The 16,358-nt window shown below is 60.6% G+C and overlaps 1 protein-coding gene across 1 annotated transcript in view; it reads right to left on the bottom strand.

The window, feature by feature from the left end:
• Positions 1 to 1,543: 1,543 nt before the first annotated feature.
• The window catches only part of EFNB1 (ephrin B1), a gene marked incomplete at its 3' end in the record, with an annotated part of 50,701 nt that continues 35,886 nt past the window's right edge, over positions 1,544 to 16,358 (bottom strand). Inside the window, exons 3-5 of the mRNA XM_082004213.1 lie at positions 4,462 to 4,554; positions 2,986 to 3,114; positions 1,544 to 1,935 (exon numbers count right to left, since the gene is read on the bottom strand). Coding sequence (XP_081860339.1) covers positions 1,544 to 1,935; positions 2,986 to 3,114; positions 4,462 to 4,554 — 614 coding nt within the window. The remainder of the gene's footprint in view (positions 1,936 to 2,985; positions 3,115 to 4,461; positions 4,555 to 16,358) is intronic.

Below are 16,358 nucleotides of genomic sequence, written 5' to 3'. Positions count from 1 at the left end.
AGGAAGGAGGGGGCGGCCACCGGCCCCAGGCTGGGACAGCCCAAGCACAGGGCACCGCCAGCCCCGCCGTGCTCGCCGCCATCAGCTACGGTGCTGGCGGGTCCCCCCAGGAAGGGGAAGCCGGGAACGATCCCACCAGAAGAGCCCAAGGCTCAACCCCTTCCAGTTTTTGGGCAGGAGATGGCGAGGCAAGGGCAGAGCGAGCCTGGGCTGCGGGACCCCCAGGAGGCGGCACGGCCGGGCGGGGGGCAGGCACTGCTGGGGGGCTGGTCCCCAAAGGCTGAGGGGCACCGGGTCGCCCTCGTAAACCAGGCGAGTGGAGAAGCCTTCGGCTCAGCTCCCGACCAAGCCCAGCCCAGCGCCATGGCCGGCGCCAGCTATGCCTCCCAGGGGCTTCCAGCCCCGAGCGCTGGCCTCCTCCTGGCACCCCCAGCACGGGCTGTGGGTCAGGTACATTTGTTTTCCAGTTTTCCTTTCCAAGGACAGCCACCCGCAGCATCGCCAGCTGGGGGACGGGACCGGGGGCTGCAGCTACCCCCTGCCCTCCCGCTGCCCCCCACTTCACTTCCAGCAGGCTCAGCCCCAGCCCGATGGAAACCCTCAGCAAAGGCTTTTCTCTGCAGCCCAGGATGCTGCTCCGCGCGGGGCAGGAGGAGCACCCGGACTCTCGCGCGCTGAATGCTTGAAACATGGTATAGATGTGGGGTTTTTTTTTCTTTCTTTCTTTTTATAAAGAGACTAAAACAAGAGTCAACAGCTACGAACACAAAAGTTTAAAAGGGCAGCGGCGGGAGCAGCGGGGTCTGCCCCACGGCCGGCAGGATGGCGTGCTGGAAGGAGGCGACGGCGTGTGCCCGAAGGCGGCGGGCCGGAGTCCCGCCCGGAATTCACAAAAATAAAAATGTTACAAAAAATTAAAATAATTATAATAATAATAATAGTAGTAGTAGTAAATCGGGTTTGCCAGCTTCCTCCCTGCACGGTTGTCTGCATCTTGGCACCTAGGCAAAGCATCCTCCTCCTCTCCCCACGGCTGCTTGCTCCTCCTCGGACTGAGGCTCCTCGCCGTGGCCCCGGCGTCGGTCCAGGCTCCGGGACCCAAGCGGCAGCCGATGCGGCGCCAGGCGCACGGGCACTTCACGCAAGGACGTACGGGCGATGCAGGGAAATCCCAAAATGGAAAGGGGAGGTGGAGTCTCCGGTTTTGCCAGCGGTGTCCGAGCGAGCACGGAAAGGCACGGCGCCCGCCCCCCCAGCCAGGCGCAGTCTGGAGAAGAAGAGGAGGATGCTGAAGGCTCACCCTCGAGTCTCGGGATTACAAAAGCTGAGAACTACAAAACTAAATACAAAGGGGAGAATCAGCGTGCGAGTGAGCCATCCGCTCTCCGGCGCCGGACCCTGGCGCTCCCCGCGCCGTGCCGTGGGGTTCGTTTCGCTTCCTCCCTCCCGGCGCCAGACCGCCCGCGGGGAGACCCGGGGGGCGGCTGCCCCCCGCGCTCGGCGCTCCCGTGCTCCTGCATCGGCGGCTTGCCCAGGCTGCTCCTCACACCTTGTAGTAAATGTTGGCTGGGCTCTGGGGGGGCATCTCCTGGACAATGTAGACGGGGTGCCCGTAGTCCCCGCTCACCTTCTCGTAGTGCGGGCAGTAGTTGTTCTCTGTAGTCCGTAAGGGGATGATGATGTCGCTGGGCTCGGAGCCCGCGTTCCCGCTGCATTTCGGGCTGGCCAAGGTGCTGAGGGACAAGGCTGCGGCTCGCTGCTGCGTGTGCTTCCGGTGCCGCTTGCGGATCTTGATCAGGAGGACTACGAGGAAGATGATGATGAGGATGAAGATGACGCAGCCGGCGCCGATCGCCGCGAAGACAGCCACCTTGGAGCTCAAGAAGCCATCGCTGGGACCTTGGGTCTCCTGGCCGTCCTGCTGGTTGACGGAGCCTGCAAGGCGAGGGGAGAGAGGTGTCAGACCCTGGCAGGCAGCCTGCGCCCCACCTCTGTGAGGACTCTGCGCAGCCGGCTCGGTGCTCCGTCCACGCACGGATCGCCTCCGTGGGGCTGAGGGGTGGGCAAACTGCCCCTCTTAATCCCCCAAACTCAGCACAACAGCTTCATGACGGGGCTGCCCAGGGAGGGGAGCAGCCCCCTCGTCCCCAGGGGGACAGAAGCATCTCCCCACCTTCCCACCTCCCTCCAGCCCAGCCAGCAGGCACTGGGCCGGGCCGGCAGGAGTCCTGGGCATCCAAGAGGAGGGACCACGTGCCCTCTCCCTGGCCCCGTGTTGCTGCTCCCCCTCTTCCATCTCCCGGCCGACAGAGCAGAGTGCTGCTCGTGCAGGCTGGACACCAGGAGCCTTCGGTCTCCACAACAGACCTGGATGCTCTGGTGAAAGTGGGCTCTGATACCCGGAGCCCTGCGATATCAGATTCCTGACCCCCGGGCCGGGGCAGCCCCAGCCCCCTGAGGGGAGAGCGCTTGGCTGGCCATAGCGGGCGAGAAGAAAAGAGCAACTCTTCCCCACTTCATCTGATTTCACTTTTCTCTCAGCAGGGTCAGGAACTCAGGAAACCACCTTCAAAGGGCTCAGCTCAAAAACCCGAGGACCTCACCTCCTTCAAGCCCTCTCAGATGTACTGCGAGGAACCGATGGACAGTGAGGAGGAGGAGGAGAGTGCTGAAACAGCACTTCCCTCAAAGCTCCTGCCAGGACATACCGGAGCTGGGAAAACAAACCTGAGCCGCTCCACACTGCAGCCTGACTGCCTGCGCCAGGCCCCGAGCGGTCCCCGGCCAGAAAGCGCAGGGCTGGGGCGAGGAGATGCTGCGAGCAGCGGGGAAGGCAGAGGCAGGCACAACGCTTACGGGAATCCCATCTGGATCCTTGCTCCGGAGCACCTGGTATCCCCAGGATCCATGCAACAAGCCCGGCTCAGAGCTGCTCTGCCGGCACAGTCCCCATCCCTCCCCTGGGGTCTTGCCAGCAAAACCCACCCGGCTTGCCAGGCTCCTCCACCGCGGGGACCTTGCTGCGTGGGCTCTGAGTGACGATTTTCATGGTGTTGTCGGACTCCTTGCTTGGCCGACTTGTCGTCAGCTGCTCCGGGATCACCGCATTCGGATCTGGGGAGGAGAGGAAAGGGACGGGTGAGAAACCTCGATTCCACCTGGACAGCAGCAGCTCGCTCCCCCACCTAAAGAACAACTGCCCCAAAATCCCATCCGGCCACCCCCCTACGGGCCTCAAGGGAGATGTGGGAGCAATGGGAGCTGCTGAGAGCAACAGAGCAAGCCCAAGCTGCTTCAGGGCTTGTGAAGCAGCTTCCCCACCCTCATCCCCCTGCTTTTATGTTTTCTGAGCTCCTGTGTGTGGGTTGGGACAAGTTTCTTGCATGGGCAGTGGGAGGAAGGGAAGGGAAGGGAAGGGAAGGGAAGGGAAGGGAAGGGAAGGGAAGGGAAGGGAAGGGAAGGGAAGGAAGGGAAGGGAAGGGAAGGGAAGGGAAGGGAAGGAAGGGAGGGAAGGGAAGGGAAGGGAAGGGAAGGGAAGGGAAGGGAAGGGAAGGGAAGGGAAGGGAAGGGAAGGGAAGGGAAGGGAAGGGAAGGGAAGGAAGGGAAGGGAAGGGAAGGGAAGGGAAGGGAAGGGAAGGGAAGGAAGGGAAGGGAAGGGAAGGGAAGGGAAGGGAAGGGAAGGGAAGGGAAGGGAAGGGAAGGAAGGGAAGGGAAGGGAGCTCGCCAAGGCTGCACTGCTGCTTCTTCTATTTATGATAAATATTGGCCCCAAACTAAAAACACAATAATGCAAAGCAGCCACCAGGAGCTCTGCGTCCAGGTCAGGGGCCGAAACAAGCCTGGGGCATCTCTGGGGCTGGGAGGCACCCGGCAGCTTGGGACGGGAGGTGGTGGGGAGCTCCCCCCAGAAGAGCACGCTGCCACGGCACCGCCGTCAGCCACACCCCGGGTGTCTCATGGCCACCACGGGCCTGGGTTGTCCCCACAGCATGGTGGCCACCGCCACCGAGAGCTGCCGGGACCGTGCCGAGCCCAAGCAGTAATGCCTGCCCAGCTCGCACCCCGCCTCGGGTGTCCGGTAAGTCATGGGGGCACCGTCCGTGCCGGCCCCCCCGCCAACGCACTCGCACGGCTCATGGGCACCATGCTGAGCTCGCTTCCCACCGGGACACCAACCACAAGGTAACACAGAACCACCGCTCCATTTTAAACCCAAGGCACTAAAGGTGCGCCAGTGTTGGCAAAAGAAAAAAAAGAAGGAAAAAAAGATCCTAACATGAAATTCTGCTGGACTAACCCAGGAGGCCCCCTGGGCTCCAGGGACCAGCTGGCCTGGCCTCAGTTTCCCCAGAATCCAGAACCCCCCCAGCACAGCAGGACAGGGGCCCTGGTTTGGGGCCAACGTTTTGCTGGGCAAGGGTATTTCAGCCACAGGAGACCCCAGGGTGCAGAAGGACTCACCCTGCCCCACTTTCATGACAATCTTCATGGAGCGCGTCTGGCAGACCCCTCCTTCCCGGTTCTCCAGGCCATCCAGCGTCCCGTTGGAAGTGGCTGCAAGAAAGGAGAGGGAGCATTAGGGCGAGTTTTGGGGAGCTGGAGGAGCGGCAGGTCCCTGCTGTCCCCAGGCACCACGAGGGACCTGGCAGGAGCTCAGCACCTCCCGACACAGGGGCTCGCTCCTGACCCTCCGCTGTGGCCACTTCCTTGCGCCCCAGTCCGGAGCCCACCGCATGCGTGTAATACCCCAAGTTCTCATTTTCTGCACCCTCCAAAGATGTGTGCAGCGGTAAGGATGGGATCCCTCCAGCCTCCCCTCACTGCCACAGCCACACAAGAGAGCCATTCTCTGCGCCTGCACCCTCCTCCCCCTTTAATTCCCGGATAATTTCCTTTGCTCCTTGGCGTATAATAGGAACACATGCATATGCACAGTTTAAATTATACATATATAATTACACACTGTGCCTCAGTGAAGAATGTAAACTCAGAGCCCCGATGGGGTTGAGTGGCTTTAATTGCAGGGCAGAAGTCAGTTAAATTCACATTAACTTTCTACTTTAGCCAGCACAGATTTTTAAGCCTTTCAACCCTGCGGGAGCACAGGGAGCCGCACATCTCCCGCTGCCACCACGCAGGAACACCCCCCCCAAGCACCCACCAGCCCTCTGCCACGGCAGGGACGGCTCGGGGCAGGGGACAACGACACAAGAGGAAAAAACCCACCCGAACCAGAGGATTACAGGAGTAAGCACCTAAATGGCAGATTCTGCTAAACATACTCAAAAAACCTGGCTTCTGACCCCAAAAGGGCCCTCCGTTGACGGATGCTGTGGCGAGATGGGTGATGCGCCCAGTGCAGAGCGGTGCTGGCACGCAGCCGGCTCTCCCCGGCGACGGCCCTCGAGCCGGCACCTCCATCCGTCACGGCAAAGGCAAATCATCCCGGCGCTCCACCAAATCCAGGCACGGGGATTTATTCAGCCAGGGAAGCAACAAAACCTGGGAGGAGCATGGCGACGGCTTAGGGCACGAGCGGGGCTTAGGAAAGGCGATGCAATGAGAATCAGAAAGCTGCAGGGATAATTTTACAGAGGCAAGGCAGAGGAGCAAAGCAGGATTTGGCCAGCACAGCGCAAACAACACCTACCCCGAGCCTCAACGCCAAAACTCAGCCCCGGGGTTTCAGGTTGCTTGTGCAGCCCAATTCCTGCCTCCACCCCGCAAAAACTCGGGTTTGGGGAGGGTGGGTGACTGATGGCCAGTGGGGCTGAATCGCTCAGACCCCCCTGGGTGTCGGCGAGGAGGTGACGGGAAGGGGCTGGGTCACGGAGCAGGGTCTTTCCTTTTCTTCTGCACTCCCTTTCGCGCTGCAGGACCCTCGGGTGCCTCGGCGGGGACTCGCCTGCTGGGCTACGCTGGAAGGCGAGCCTGGCTCAGGCCGGGATGCAGGCTCAACGTCCATCAGCTCCATCCAAACGCCTCTGTGCAGTCAAGGCTCTCGTGTGAAACACCAGCAAATGTTTTCCTAATCAGAAAGCCGCTGGGCCATTCGCTGAGTTATCGCCTCTCCCACGGCACGGTTTCGCCTGCCAGCGGCTCCCTGGACGGAGCCGTACATCCGCGCATCTGGGATGCGCTGGCGGGCGTTTTGACAGGAGCACTGCCAGCACAGATCCCGACGCAAACGCCTGGGAAACGGGAGAAACGCCCCGCTATAGCCTGCATGAGCTCTCCTTAACCTGAACAGGAGAGGCCTGAGCTCAAACTCCTCATAAAAACATCTCGGGGAGCTAACTCCGGGAGAAGGCACAGCACCCCGCTTCTCCCAGGCCAGAGGCACTGGGTTTGGGAAGAAACAAGCCGATACGTCCCAGCTCGTGGCCCTGAAGTACTTCCATGAGCAGCTTCCAGCTTCCCAGCACCATGCTATGGCTTACTCCATCTCAAATAGACTTCACCCATTCACACCGCAACCGAGCAGCCTGTAAAAACCAGCCTCTGCGAGACCTCATAAGGTCTTATTTATAAGGCAGTAACCTGATTATATCAAAACGATCTACAGAGTAAGCACAGCTCAAGCGCAGGGAACTAGGAGATCCTGCAAAGGTGGAGCACGCAGCGGTAACGGGAGACATCATTTCCTCCAAATTAACCACAGAGATGTCGCATTCACAGCTGCCAAAAATATTAAAGGTCCAAACAGGACAGAGGAATGGCAGCTGGAGTCACAGGGACGGACGAGGGGACGCGGCTGAGCATCCTGCCTCCCGCGCCGCACGCGGGACTTCATTCAAGAAGCTTCTTCTTGTTCTGAGCATAACAACGATGAGGGGAGAAAGTAGCTTTGAAAGGAAACGGCATGGAAAAAAAATGAAGCAGCTGCTTGAGGGAACATGAAGAGGGGCAGCTAAAAGGGTAAAACGCTTGCAAAAACCATGGTGATGGTCTCCGGTACAGCCTCTTGAAACAAGGACACACGCTGCCACACTCCGTACAGATCCAAAATGGGCCAAACCAAAGCAAAGCAAGATGCTCCACACAGCCAGTCGGGCTTCCGAAAGTCAAAACCCATCCAAACGGCTACAAGAGAGAGTACAACTTCTGGCAGGTTTTCTATAAAGGCGTGGGACAGAGCGACGTGTCGCCGGACGGCAGGTCCGGAGGCGGGTGGGGGGCTGCGGCCAGGGGTGCCCACCGACCCGTGGGCAGGGGCTGCGGCGGAGGCACTGCAGGCTCCTCTGGCACGCTCCACGGCAAAGCTCCGAGGTGGAGAGCTGATCCTCCTGCTGCTTCTTGCTTTCCCAGCGGAAGATTTGCCAGAGGATCGGGCTGGCACCGCTCCGGCAGAGACGCGAGGCAGCCGGCGAGCAGCGAGACGGAAGCCCACAGCGTCGGTGACACTGGCTGCTGCGCTCACGAAGAGCGGAGGCACCGCCGATCCTCGACGGCAGATGAAATTCAACGTCGACAAATGCACGGTAACGCAGGGGAGGAAAAGGTTAAATCCACAGGCACCACGACGGGCTGCAGGGAGAGGCAGAGGAGGCAGAGCTATAAAAGGAGGAAGGAGCTGGGGATACCCAGGGGAGAAGGAAATGGCCGGTCTCAAACGATGCCGTGGTCTCCACACGCCGCGTTTGCAACATGCAGCTCCGTCGCACCAGCAAGGCTTGATCCGGCAACACGGAGCGCACCGGAGCATTTTTTTGCCCCCCTTCCATTTTGGAGGGAACCTACAGTTTGGCTGCAGGACGGGGAGAGCAAAAGCAGCCTCTGGACAGATGACTTCTACTCGGCCTTAAAGAAAAGGCAGTTCCTAGCCTGGAGAGCTATTAGATGCCTTTGCCTCAATGAAGCATTAAGCCTCAGGCTGCTGAGTGATGAGGATTTAACACTGATACCATTAACCATGTAATTGCTTGTCAATTTAGAAGAGATGCTCAGCCTGCACGGAAGCACAGGCAGGACCTCCGCTTGCTGGCACGACTCACCCCAGTCCTCGGGCACGAGACCAGCGGAACGCCAAGTCCCAGCCCGGTGAGACACGCCAGCCAACTGGGACGGATGCCTCCGTGAGCCCCAACCACCCCCCTGCTTCCAGCTCCAGCGTGCCGTCCCCCGCGCATCGCGCTCTGCCTCCCCACCGCTAGCACCCCGAGTGTCACCGTAGCTTCTCTTCCTCCCCTAAAAATATTTCCAACAAGAACTCGGGTTTTGGCAGAGGGGAGATGCTGGAAGTAATACCTGGCAGCAGATGAAGGCAAGGGTCTCTTAAACGGTCAGCTTTGGACGGAGCGAGACGTTTGGTTTCTCTTCTGGATTCCCTCTCGCAGGACTCCGTTATGATTTGGGCCCCAAAGCACAATTAATGTGCTCAGACTGTAGCGAATCCAAGTCTCTTTCCTTTTATTGTTCTTAATTACTCTTCCATCTGTGCACCGCAGCCCGGCCCCAGGCCCAGCCAGGCGCTGTGTGGACGCAGGCCGGACGCCCGCCCTGTGGTCCCCCCCGGTCCCCAGGCCCGTCCGAGATTCGCGTTTCCATCGCGCGGCTTTAGGCGATGCCGGGGCGCGCCCGCAGCCCGACCCCCAGCCCGCCGGAGCAGACGGGGCGGTGGGAAGGCACCGACCGACCCCGCTGAGGGGCCGCAGGCGTAGAACAGGCTCAGATCAGCCACGCCGGGCTGAAAGCCCCTCTTGGCACGGGTAAAGACCCCATGGGTGGCCCCGAAGATGTGCCTTACGCACCTCTGCCGCGCTTGGACGCTGTGCCGGCAGACCCTTGCACGGATCCACAAGCAGACTCTATATTTAAAATAAAAATCTAGCTGATGCCGCCTTCCCTCTCCTGCAAGTCTTCCGAGCTGTTTTACGCACCCTCGGTACCGCGGTGCAGGTGTCGCACCGGCAGAGGTGCTGCACCGGCGCCCAGCCTCACCACGGGCGCCTGGCTCCTCCCGGCCCCCACCCCGGCCCGGGCTGGCGCCCAGGGGACCCGCAGGGCCACGGCCACGGCGCCGCGCAGAGAACACCCGGGGGCTGCCCAGAAGAGCACGGCTGGGTCGCAGCCCCTTCTCCTCCCCTCCCACCGAGCTGGGAGGCGGCAGGGGCGCAAGCCCCGGCGCACGCAGCCTACGCTCACCTTATCACCGCTGCTGTTAATATTATTATTCTTATTTCCTTGCCGGGCCGTGCTGAAGGGAGGCGGACCCGCTGCCCCCTCCCCGCGCACATCACCCCACAGCCCCTTCCATCAGCTCCGGCGCGTTCGCTGGGTCGGCTGCCAGAGCCCGGGCAGGGGCTGCGCGGGGGGAGCGGAGCCCCCCGCTGTCACGCCGCCAGCGAGGCCGGCAGCAGCCTTCCAGCCCAGAGGCAGCTGCACCGGGAAGGGGCCCTAAAGCCCCCGAAACGCGTGTGCAAGCCAGGCCGGCCCCGTCCCGTCCCTAAAGGGCTGCAGGAGGTGCAAGGCTAGGGTTTCACACTCCCTCCTGGCAGCGGCCGCTGCAGCCGAGCAGCCGGCTCCCCCCGCACCGCTAACCCCGAGGGTGCCCTGGGGTGCGGGGGGCTGCCCCCTTCCCAGCTCACCCAGCGGTGCCACGGTCTGGGAGGGCACTGCCGGGCCCCCGCGGCCAGCCCGGATCGACACCAGGGAGCCAGCTGGGAGTTCTCTGTGCCCCACACCTACACCGGGCATGCAAGATTGACCAGCGGTCTGCCCCGGGTCCCTTCTCCCCACCATCCCCCGTGGGCACCAGGAGACAACCACCATGGGCAGGGATCCTCAGCCCGGCAGCTGTCACCATCACCTACCTCCCTGTTACCCAAAAAACCCCTTCAGGCAGGAAAAAGCTCTGCTCGGGCTGCTCTGTGCACGGCGGTGGCTGCTGCCATGGGGTGGGAAGCAGGCGGGGATGCTTGGAGCTGGGGGCAACCACCACGACCCTCCCGCTCTGCCCTGCCAGCTTCCCAAGTCCCAAACCTGAGTTGCACAAGCAACACAACACCCTCCCTGTTTGCTATCTGCATGCTCCCCGTTGCTCCTCAGGGTTTACAGTCCCACAGGCACAAAGAGCCGGAAAAAACACGGGTGTTTCCTAGCAAACAGCCCGTCCCAGGACCGCTGGAGCTGGGATTTTGAAGCACTGAATGGCGAACCCTCCTCGGGTCCCCGCTACGGGTTTTGGGTTCCCTCTGCCCGCAGCACGGCAATTCCTGGGGTCAGGGAAACACCACCGAAGGGACACGGAGCCTGTGTGCTCCCCTCCGCAGGGGACGAGCAGGGGTCCTGGCAGGCTACACCCACCGAACCGAGGGCTGACCACCGCGGGCTGCTGGAGAAGCAGCGGCGGAACCCACGCCAGCACGCGCCGAGGCTCATGGCCACGCTGCTCCTCCAGCATAGCCGCGAAGCCTCTCACCGCCACGGCGTCACGTGCAGAGCCGGGTGTGGGCGCACGGGTTGCCCCCACAGCCCGCCCCAGCCTGTGGCTCCGGTTTTGCTGATGGGAGCGGAGGCGGCTCTCGGGCTCGGCCGGCGCGGCGGGAGCCACAGCGGAGCGGCACGCTCCCAACCCAGCTCCCGCGGGCGCCGCCGCACCGGGGCGCGGAGCTCCAGGGGTGCTCGGCAAACCCAGTTGCCGGCCGACACAAAGGACCCATTTATGGCCGTGGCGTCTGCCGGGGATTTTGGCTGCCCAAAGTGCTACATCCTCCTGGGAAGCTCTGGAGCACCCAAGCGTGGCTGGTGGGGAGGGGGATGCTGATGCCCACCAGCACTTGGAAGTGCCTGGTTAAATAAATAGATTTTGTATATAAAAACACACGACGCTCCCTGCACTGGGGAGGGCAATGCTAGCCTCCCTGCCGCAAACTCGGCTCGAGTCCTTCCACCAAGGGGAAGCAAGCAGGTATGGCCAGGCGCTGGCGGGTCTCCCAACAAGGCAGGAGGAAACGACGCAACGGAGCCGATTTGGGCTGAATTTGGCTATAGCAATCATTTTGTGTTGTTGCAAAACCCTACAAATTTTTGCCACCGAAGTGCAAGCCTGGTGTGCTGCTCTGCTCCACTCCCACCAGCCAGGGCCGAGGCACAGCGGGGGAACCCGGGGCTTCACCTCCATCCTCCCCATGCACACGGCAAGCAGGGACAGCCGGGGTGACCGCAGAGGACAGCCCGCTCGCCACATACCCTGGGGCATCCGGACATCCCAGCCCCAGCTTCCTGCTCCAGCAAACACACCGCAATGTGATAACCACCAGGTTCAAATATACTTCTGGAAATAGGAATGAAAACTGTAGCACTGGGTCTGGCTGGGGTCTGCCCCCCCATATGTAAATAAAAATGTTAAATTAGCCCCATCCCTTATAAAGAGCGGCAGTTACATTCACAAAGCGCAGGTCCGGCAGTGCCAGCTGGGTTAAGGGGGTAAGAAGGGAGGAGACCATGCACCCACACTCATCCTCGTGTGCCACAGCGTCGCTGCCAGACCTAAGTGCTGGTTTGGGACTGTCTAGGGTGCTTTCCTGGGATGAAGGGAGAACAATAGATAAACGCTGAAGTATTGCATGGAAAAAGACACTTTAACACAAGTAATGCTTAAAGTGAAAACCTCATTTCCCATTAAAACAGCTTTCTGATGGAAAAATTATAATCAACCCTAATTAGCATCACAGTTAAGAGTCCCAGCTACATCGCAGGTAACCTCATCAAGGCCGGAAAGCACCTCGTGGTTGCCAAACCGCTGCTTGCTTACTCGCTCGCAAGCCCTTTTGCACCAAAGCTGCCGAGACGTCCGCGTAGAAAAGCCTGGCAAGGTCCCCGCATCCCTGTCCCGTGCCGGGGAGCACGCGCACCTCGCTCCCTGCACGGCTCGGGGGAAGCAGGGCACTAAGTAAAGCCTTTGTCTCCAGGTCTATCCACCCCCTTCCAAAAAAAGAGCGTGTCGGTGCAAGAGAACGAGTATTCGCACAGTCTCTGCGGTAGCCCCAAGCAGCTGGTTATAGGTCGGGGAAAAAAGTGCCATGTAATTCTCCACCTGATGCTCTGCCAGAGTCATCCGTGGGGCCCGCTGGGAGCAGGAGAGGAGGAAAGCACTTACTGTGCTTTGACAGGGTGTAAAACTCTTTAGTCAGGTGGGAAAACATCTGCCACTGACTGTCGTGAAGGGGACGGGGAGGGTCTCGCAGGGGGCCAGTGCCACCCCCCAGCGAGGCGAACGCCGACGCCAGCTCCTCCTCGCGCGCGAGTCGCCGCACGGAGGGGCACGGAGCCAGCGCTGCCCGCCGGGGCTGCGGCTGCAGCCCGCGCCTGGGCTGCATCCTCGCTGCCCGGGTGCCGGGCCGGAGGCGGCTCGGAGGAAAATCAAAGTTATCAGGGACCGGAGAGGCTGATTCATGTGCAAATCTTCTGGAAGTTCAATCTGCCTGCGAGAGAGCGTGGGGAGACGAGGAGGTGACAGGGTGCACTGTGGGACAGCCGGGAGGAAACCCCGCTGCAATTAAAGGTAAACTTTGCATAAGCATCAGGAATCTGCTGGCAGCGAGGAAGTTTACATTGGTGCAACTCCTGGCCCAGAGTTGCAAATAACACCACGGCCGGGACAGGAGTCAGCCCATATACGCTAAATACGCCCCTGAGTACCCAGACGAGGACTTGCCCACTTGCTGAGTGAAGGATGGAGGAAGGGGCCTCTCTGCCCCCCAAGTGAGGGCTGACCCCCATTGCAGAGGGGCGAGCAGCCGTCCCCCCGACCCCGCTGCTCCCCGCCATCCCGCCGTGGCCGGCTCTCAATCAGCTGCATTAACACCCGCTCCGCGCTGCCAGGCGGGATCAAAGAGCATAGTCGTTACACAGCGGCAGCAGAAAAACCATCGTTCCTAGGGCAGAGAAACTTCAAACGGCAAGAAAAACCAATTCTCCCCGAAAAGGCAAGCTTTTCAAGCTACTGCGTGCAAGCCGAGCAGCCCTCCCCAGCACAGCCTGGTCGAGAGGCGTTCAAACACAGATCATTAGAAATTAAAGGACGGAAAAGGGCTGCGCAGCGCAATCCATTAACAACAAACGCGCTTGCACCCTGCGTGTCTCGCGGCCCGAGTGCGGCGGTGCTTTTTGGAGCCCCCAGCGTGCTCTTGGTCCGACAGCCACAGCACCCGCCGTCGCCCACCCCAGCGCCCACGGCCGCACACGCACGCCGCAGGCACGCTTGCAGCTGAAGTGACAACAGGCAGCCTTCCAGGCCAGGTCCGAGCTGCGGCGGTGCCTGCAAGCCTCTTCCCGGCATCCCGGCAGCAAGAAAGCAGCGCAGTACGGGAGCAGTAGAGAGCGGGAAGGGATCCCAGGGGCAAAGCCCGGGGAGAGGGTCTCGATGAAGAAGCGCTTATTTAAAAAAATATGCCAAGGAAGCAGTTGCCTGCACTTATCTTCTGCACACCCTTCCCAGCCGGTTCTGTAAGCGGGGTTTTTTTTTTCCAAGTCTTTGCCAAACTGAAGGCTTCTTCTGCCTTTCAAGTCTCTTACTGGAAGTTTATTCCGAAAGGAGCCAAGTTTTCACCTCTTCCAGTGTTACGCAGGAAGCCCTCGGAGACGGCCATCACTGAAGAGCAGGATCCATCAGGGTCCATGCACCTGCAGCTCCAGAGGACTCCCTGGGGTCCCCGTCTCCCGCTGCTGCAGACCCGCCGGGGGCAGAGGCATGGCCACGGCGTGCACCCCGACACCAAAGGGACTGCTTTAGCGTTGGGCCTCCGCCACAGCTGTAAAAGGAGCACTTTTTGGGGGGGGGACAGGCAGAGCCGCGCTGCTCCAGCAGCGTCAAGGGGTGCAGAGTAGGATCAGGCAGGCGATGCATGGGTGCCAGCTGGATGTCACCTCCTCGCTGCCATCGCCTGGGCTGCATGGCACCTCGCACGTCACCTCGGTTTGCAGGAGCACCAAGGAGCAAAACACGTTCTATTTTCTACTAATGGCTCGTGTCAGTGTGAAAGGGATGCTCTTGGAAATCCTTTCTCCCACGGAAGAGCACCCTTGGATGCTCCTTGGACTCCCCGGGCAGACACAACCCGGTGCCCGGCTCCCCGTGGCGGGGAGAGCCCCCGGCCGTGCAAGAGCTGCGGGCAGCTGCCCACCAGATGCAGGCAGGGGCTGCGCTGCCCAGCAGCCAGAGAGTTAAGCGGGCACCGGCACCCCCGGCCCAGGTCTTTGTTGCAGGCAGGGCCCCTCTCCCGGCCCAGGGGCAGATCAAAGCGCTGGGTATTTACCTCCCAGCTGGGCGCGGGACACTGGCCCTTTCTGACGGGGCTTTTCATCCCTGCTCGCCCCGAAAGGCTGAGCTATGAGATCAGCTGCCAGGGGCTGGCCGGGGACAGCGCTGCGCCCCGAAGGTCAGGAGGGAGGGGGAGAAGAGAAAAGAGGCAGAGGCTTAAGGGCCAGGGCTCAACAAAATCGCATTTACTCTGGTCACGGTCTTCAGACAAGCCTCCAAGACAAGGAACCGCGTGTTGTCTAAGGGCCATTATTTGGGTTTGACACGTCCAGCGCCCGGGCTTTGAAGTTGGGAGTGGGACACCGTTAGGGACCCGTTTGTCTCTGGTGCAAGCCCGTCGGCTCCCACGCAGCATCTCCCACGGGGAGAAGGTCTCATCCCCCCTCCGCCACCAGCTCCCGGTGGGATGGGGACGGGGGAAAGCAAGCCAGTCCCCGAAACCGGACTGTTATGCCACCAGGACAGCTTTGCTTCACCCAGGCTTTTTGCGTTGCCGCAGGTATGTCGCAAGCTGGCGGGACGAGGACAGCGTCAGCCCATTTGGGTGAAGAATGAGGAAGCTGGTTAATTGGGTTTTTATCAGCAGAAGTTCATAACTCTCATCATGGCATCAAACGGCACTTTTGCTTTCAACTCATCTTCACCAAACAAGTTGTGGGACGGAAGACGAGGAGCACATGAAAGTGGCCACATTCAAATGCAATCAGCAAAGCAAGCCAGCAAAGAGCTGGCGGGCTGACAAACCGCCCGGGGGGCTGCGCCCGGCCCCCCGGCACGGCCCCCGTCAGAGACGGGCAGCCAGCGCGGCACTCGCCGGGGCAGAAGGAACCAGGGAGGAAACTATTAAATACCCAGGGCTGCAGACAGGAGCTCAAGCGGCTCCGCAGCCATTCTCGCACACGCTGGCATGGGCTAAAAGCTTCCCAAACCAACGGCAGCTATTTTGGAAGCTGGAGGAGTACAGCCAGAAAAGCAAGTATGGCAACGTGTCCCAGAAAAAAGGAAGGAAGGATGATTCTGGCAGTTAGCAGCGTACTGGTGGCCCCCTTCTCCAATGCTGAAGCCAAGCTATAGAAAAATGCTGATGTAGAAAGGCCCAGGGACGAAGCCCAAGAAGTGATGGTTTACAACAAATAATTCTTGCCAGGTTAAGTCTAATTGCATCTAAAAACAGAAATGCAAGACAAGGGGTTTAAAGAAATACTCAGGGTAATATATCTGGGCTCGCTGAAACCTGCTGCCAAAAAGCGTTAGATTGGATTACGGACATTATTACATCAAAAATGGATTGAAGGGCTTAAAGACTAACCATAAACAGCAAATGTATCAGATTAATGGGGCAAACATCTACCGGGGCCTCGCTTTTGCTTTAGTGTTTTCATCAAACGAGGTCTCCATGCCTTCAACGGCCTCACAGGAGAGGTGGGACACGGTGGCCGGGGACCGAGCAGAGGTTTGAGCAAGAGACCCCCCCTAGAAAAACACCCCAGCGCTGCTTGGCCAAGGCACTGCAAACAGCTGCAAACAGCTGCAAACATCTGCCTGGAGAGCATGGAAAGGCTGAGCGAGCCTTCGCTTGGAGGTCTTCGCTCTCCCGCACCCCCATCACACACGGAAAGGGCGGCAGGGACCACCACCGCCGCGCCCAAGGGTGAAGCACGCGCCAGGCTGAAGAACACGTCACCCAAGGGACCTCCGGGCCAGAGCACGTGGCCCCGGCGGCGGGCAGGGCACCGCTGGGCCGCATCCAGAGCTCCTGCGCGGCGCGGAGCCGCGCCGGGCGCTCCTGCGCACGCCGCCCGCTGCCAGGACATCGGGGTTAATGCATCTCTATCTAGGCACCTCATTACCAGAGATAGCAAAAACTGGAGCAAGTTCAAAGAGTAGCAGCAAATGCAATTAAGAGCTGGAGTGAATTAGGAGGGGAGGTGGAGGGAGCCGAACCTGCACGGCTGGCTGAGCCGTGGCGGGGCCGGAGCGGCCCACGAGCATCCCGGGAGCGCAGGCACCGGGGAGAGGGGGAAGGCTACTTGAGTGGGACACGGACGGCCGAGGACGCAGAGAAAGTCACCAGAAATTGGTGAAAACCAAGGTG

The sequence above is a fragment of the Phaethon aethereus genome (assembly GCF_964289735.1).
Source record: "Phaethon aethereus genome assembly, chromosome: 10".
Taxonomy (NCBI): Eukaryota; Metazoa; Chordata; class Aves; order Phaethontiformes; family Phaethontidae; genus Phaethon; species Phaethon aethereus.
Note: the sequence above shows the minus strand (reverse complement) of the source record. Positions and strands in the feature narration are given on the sequence as shown.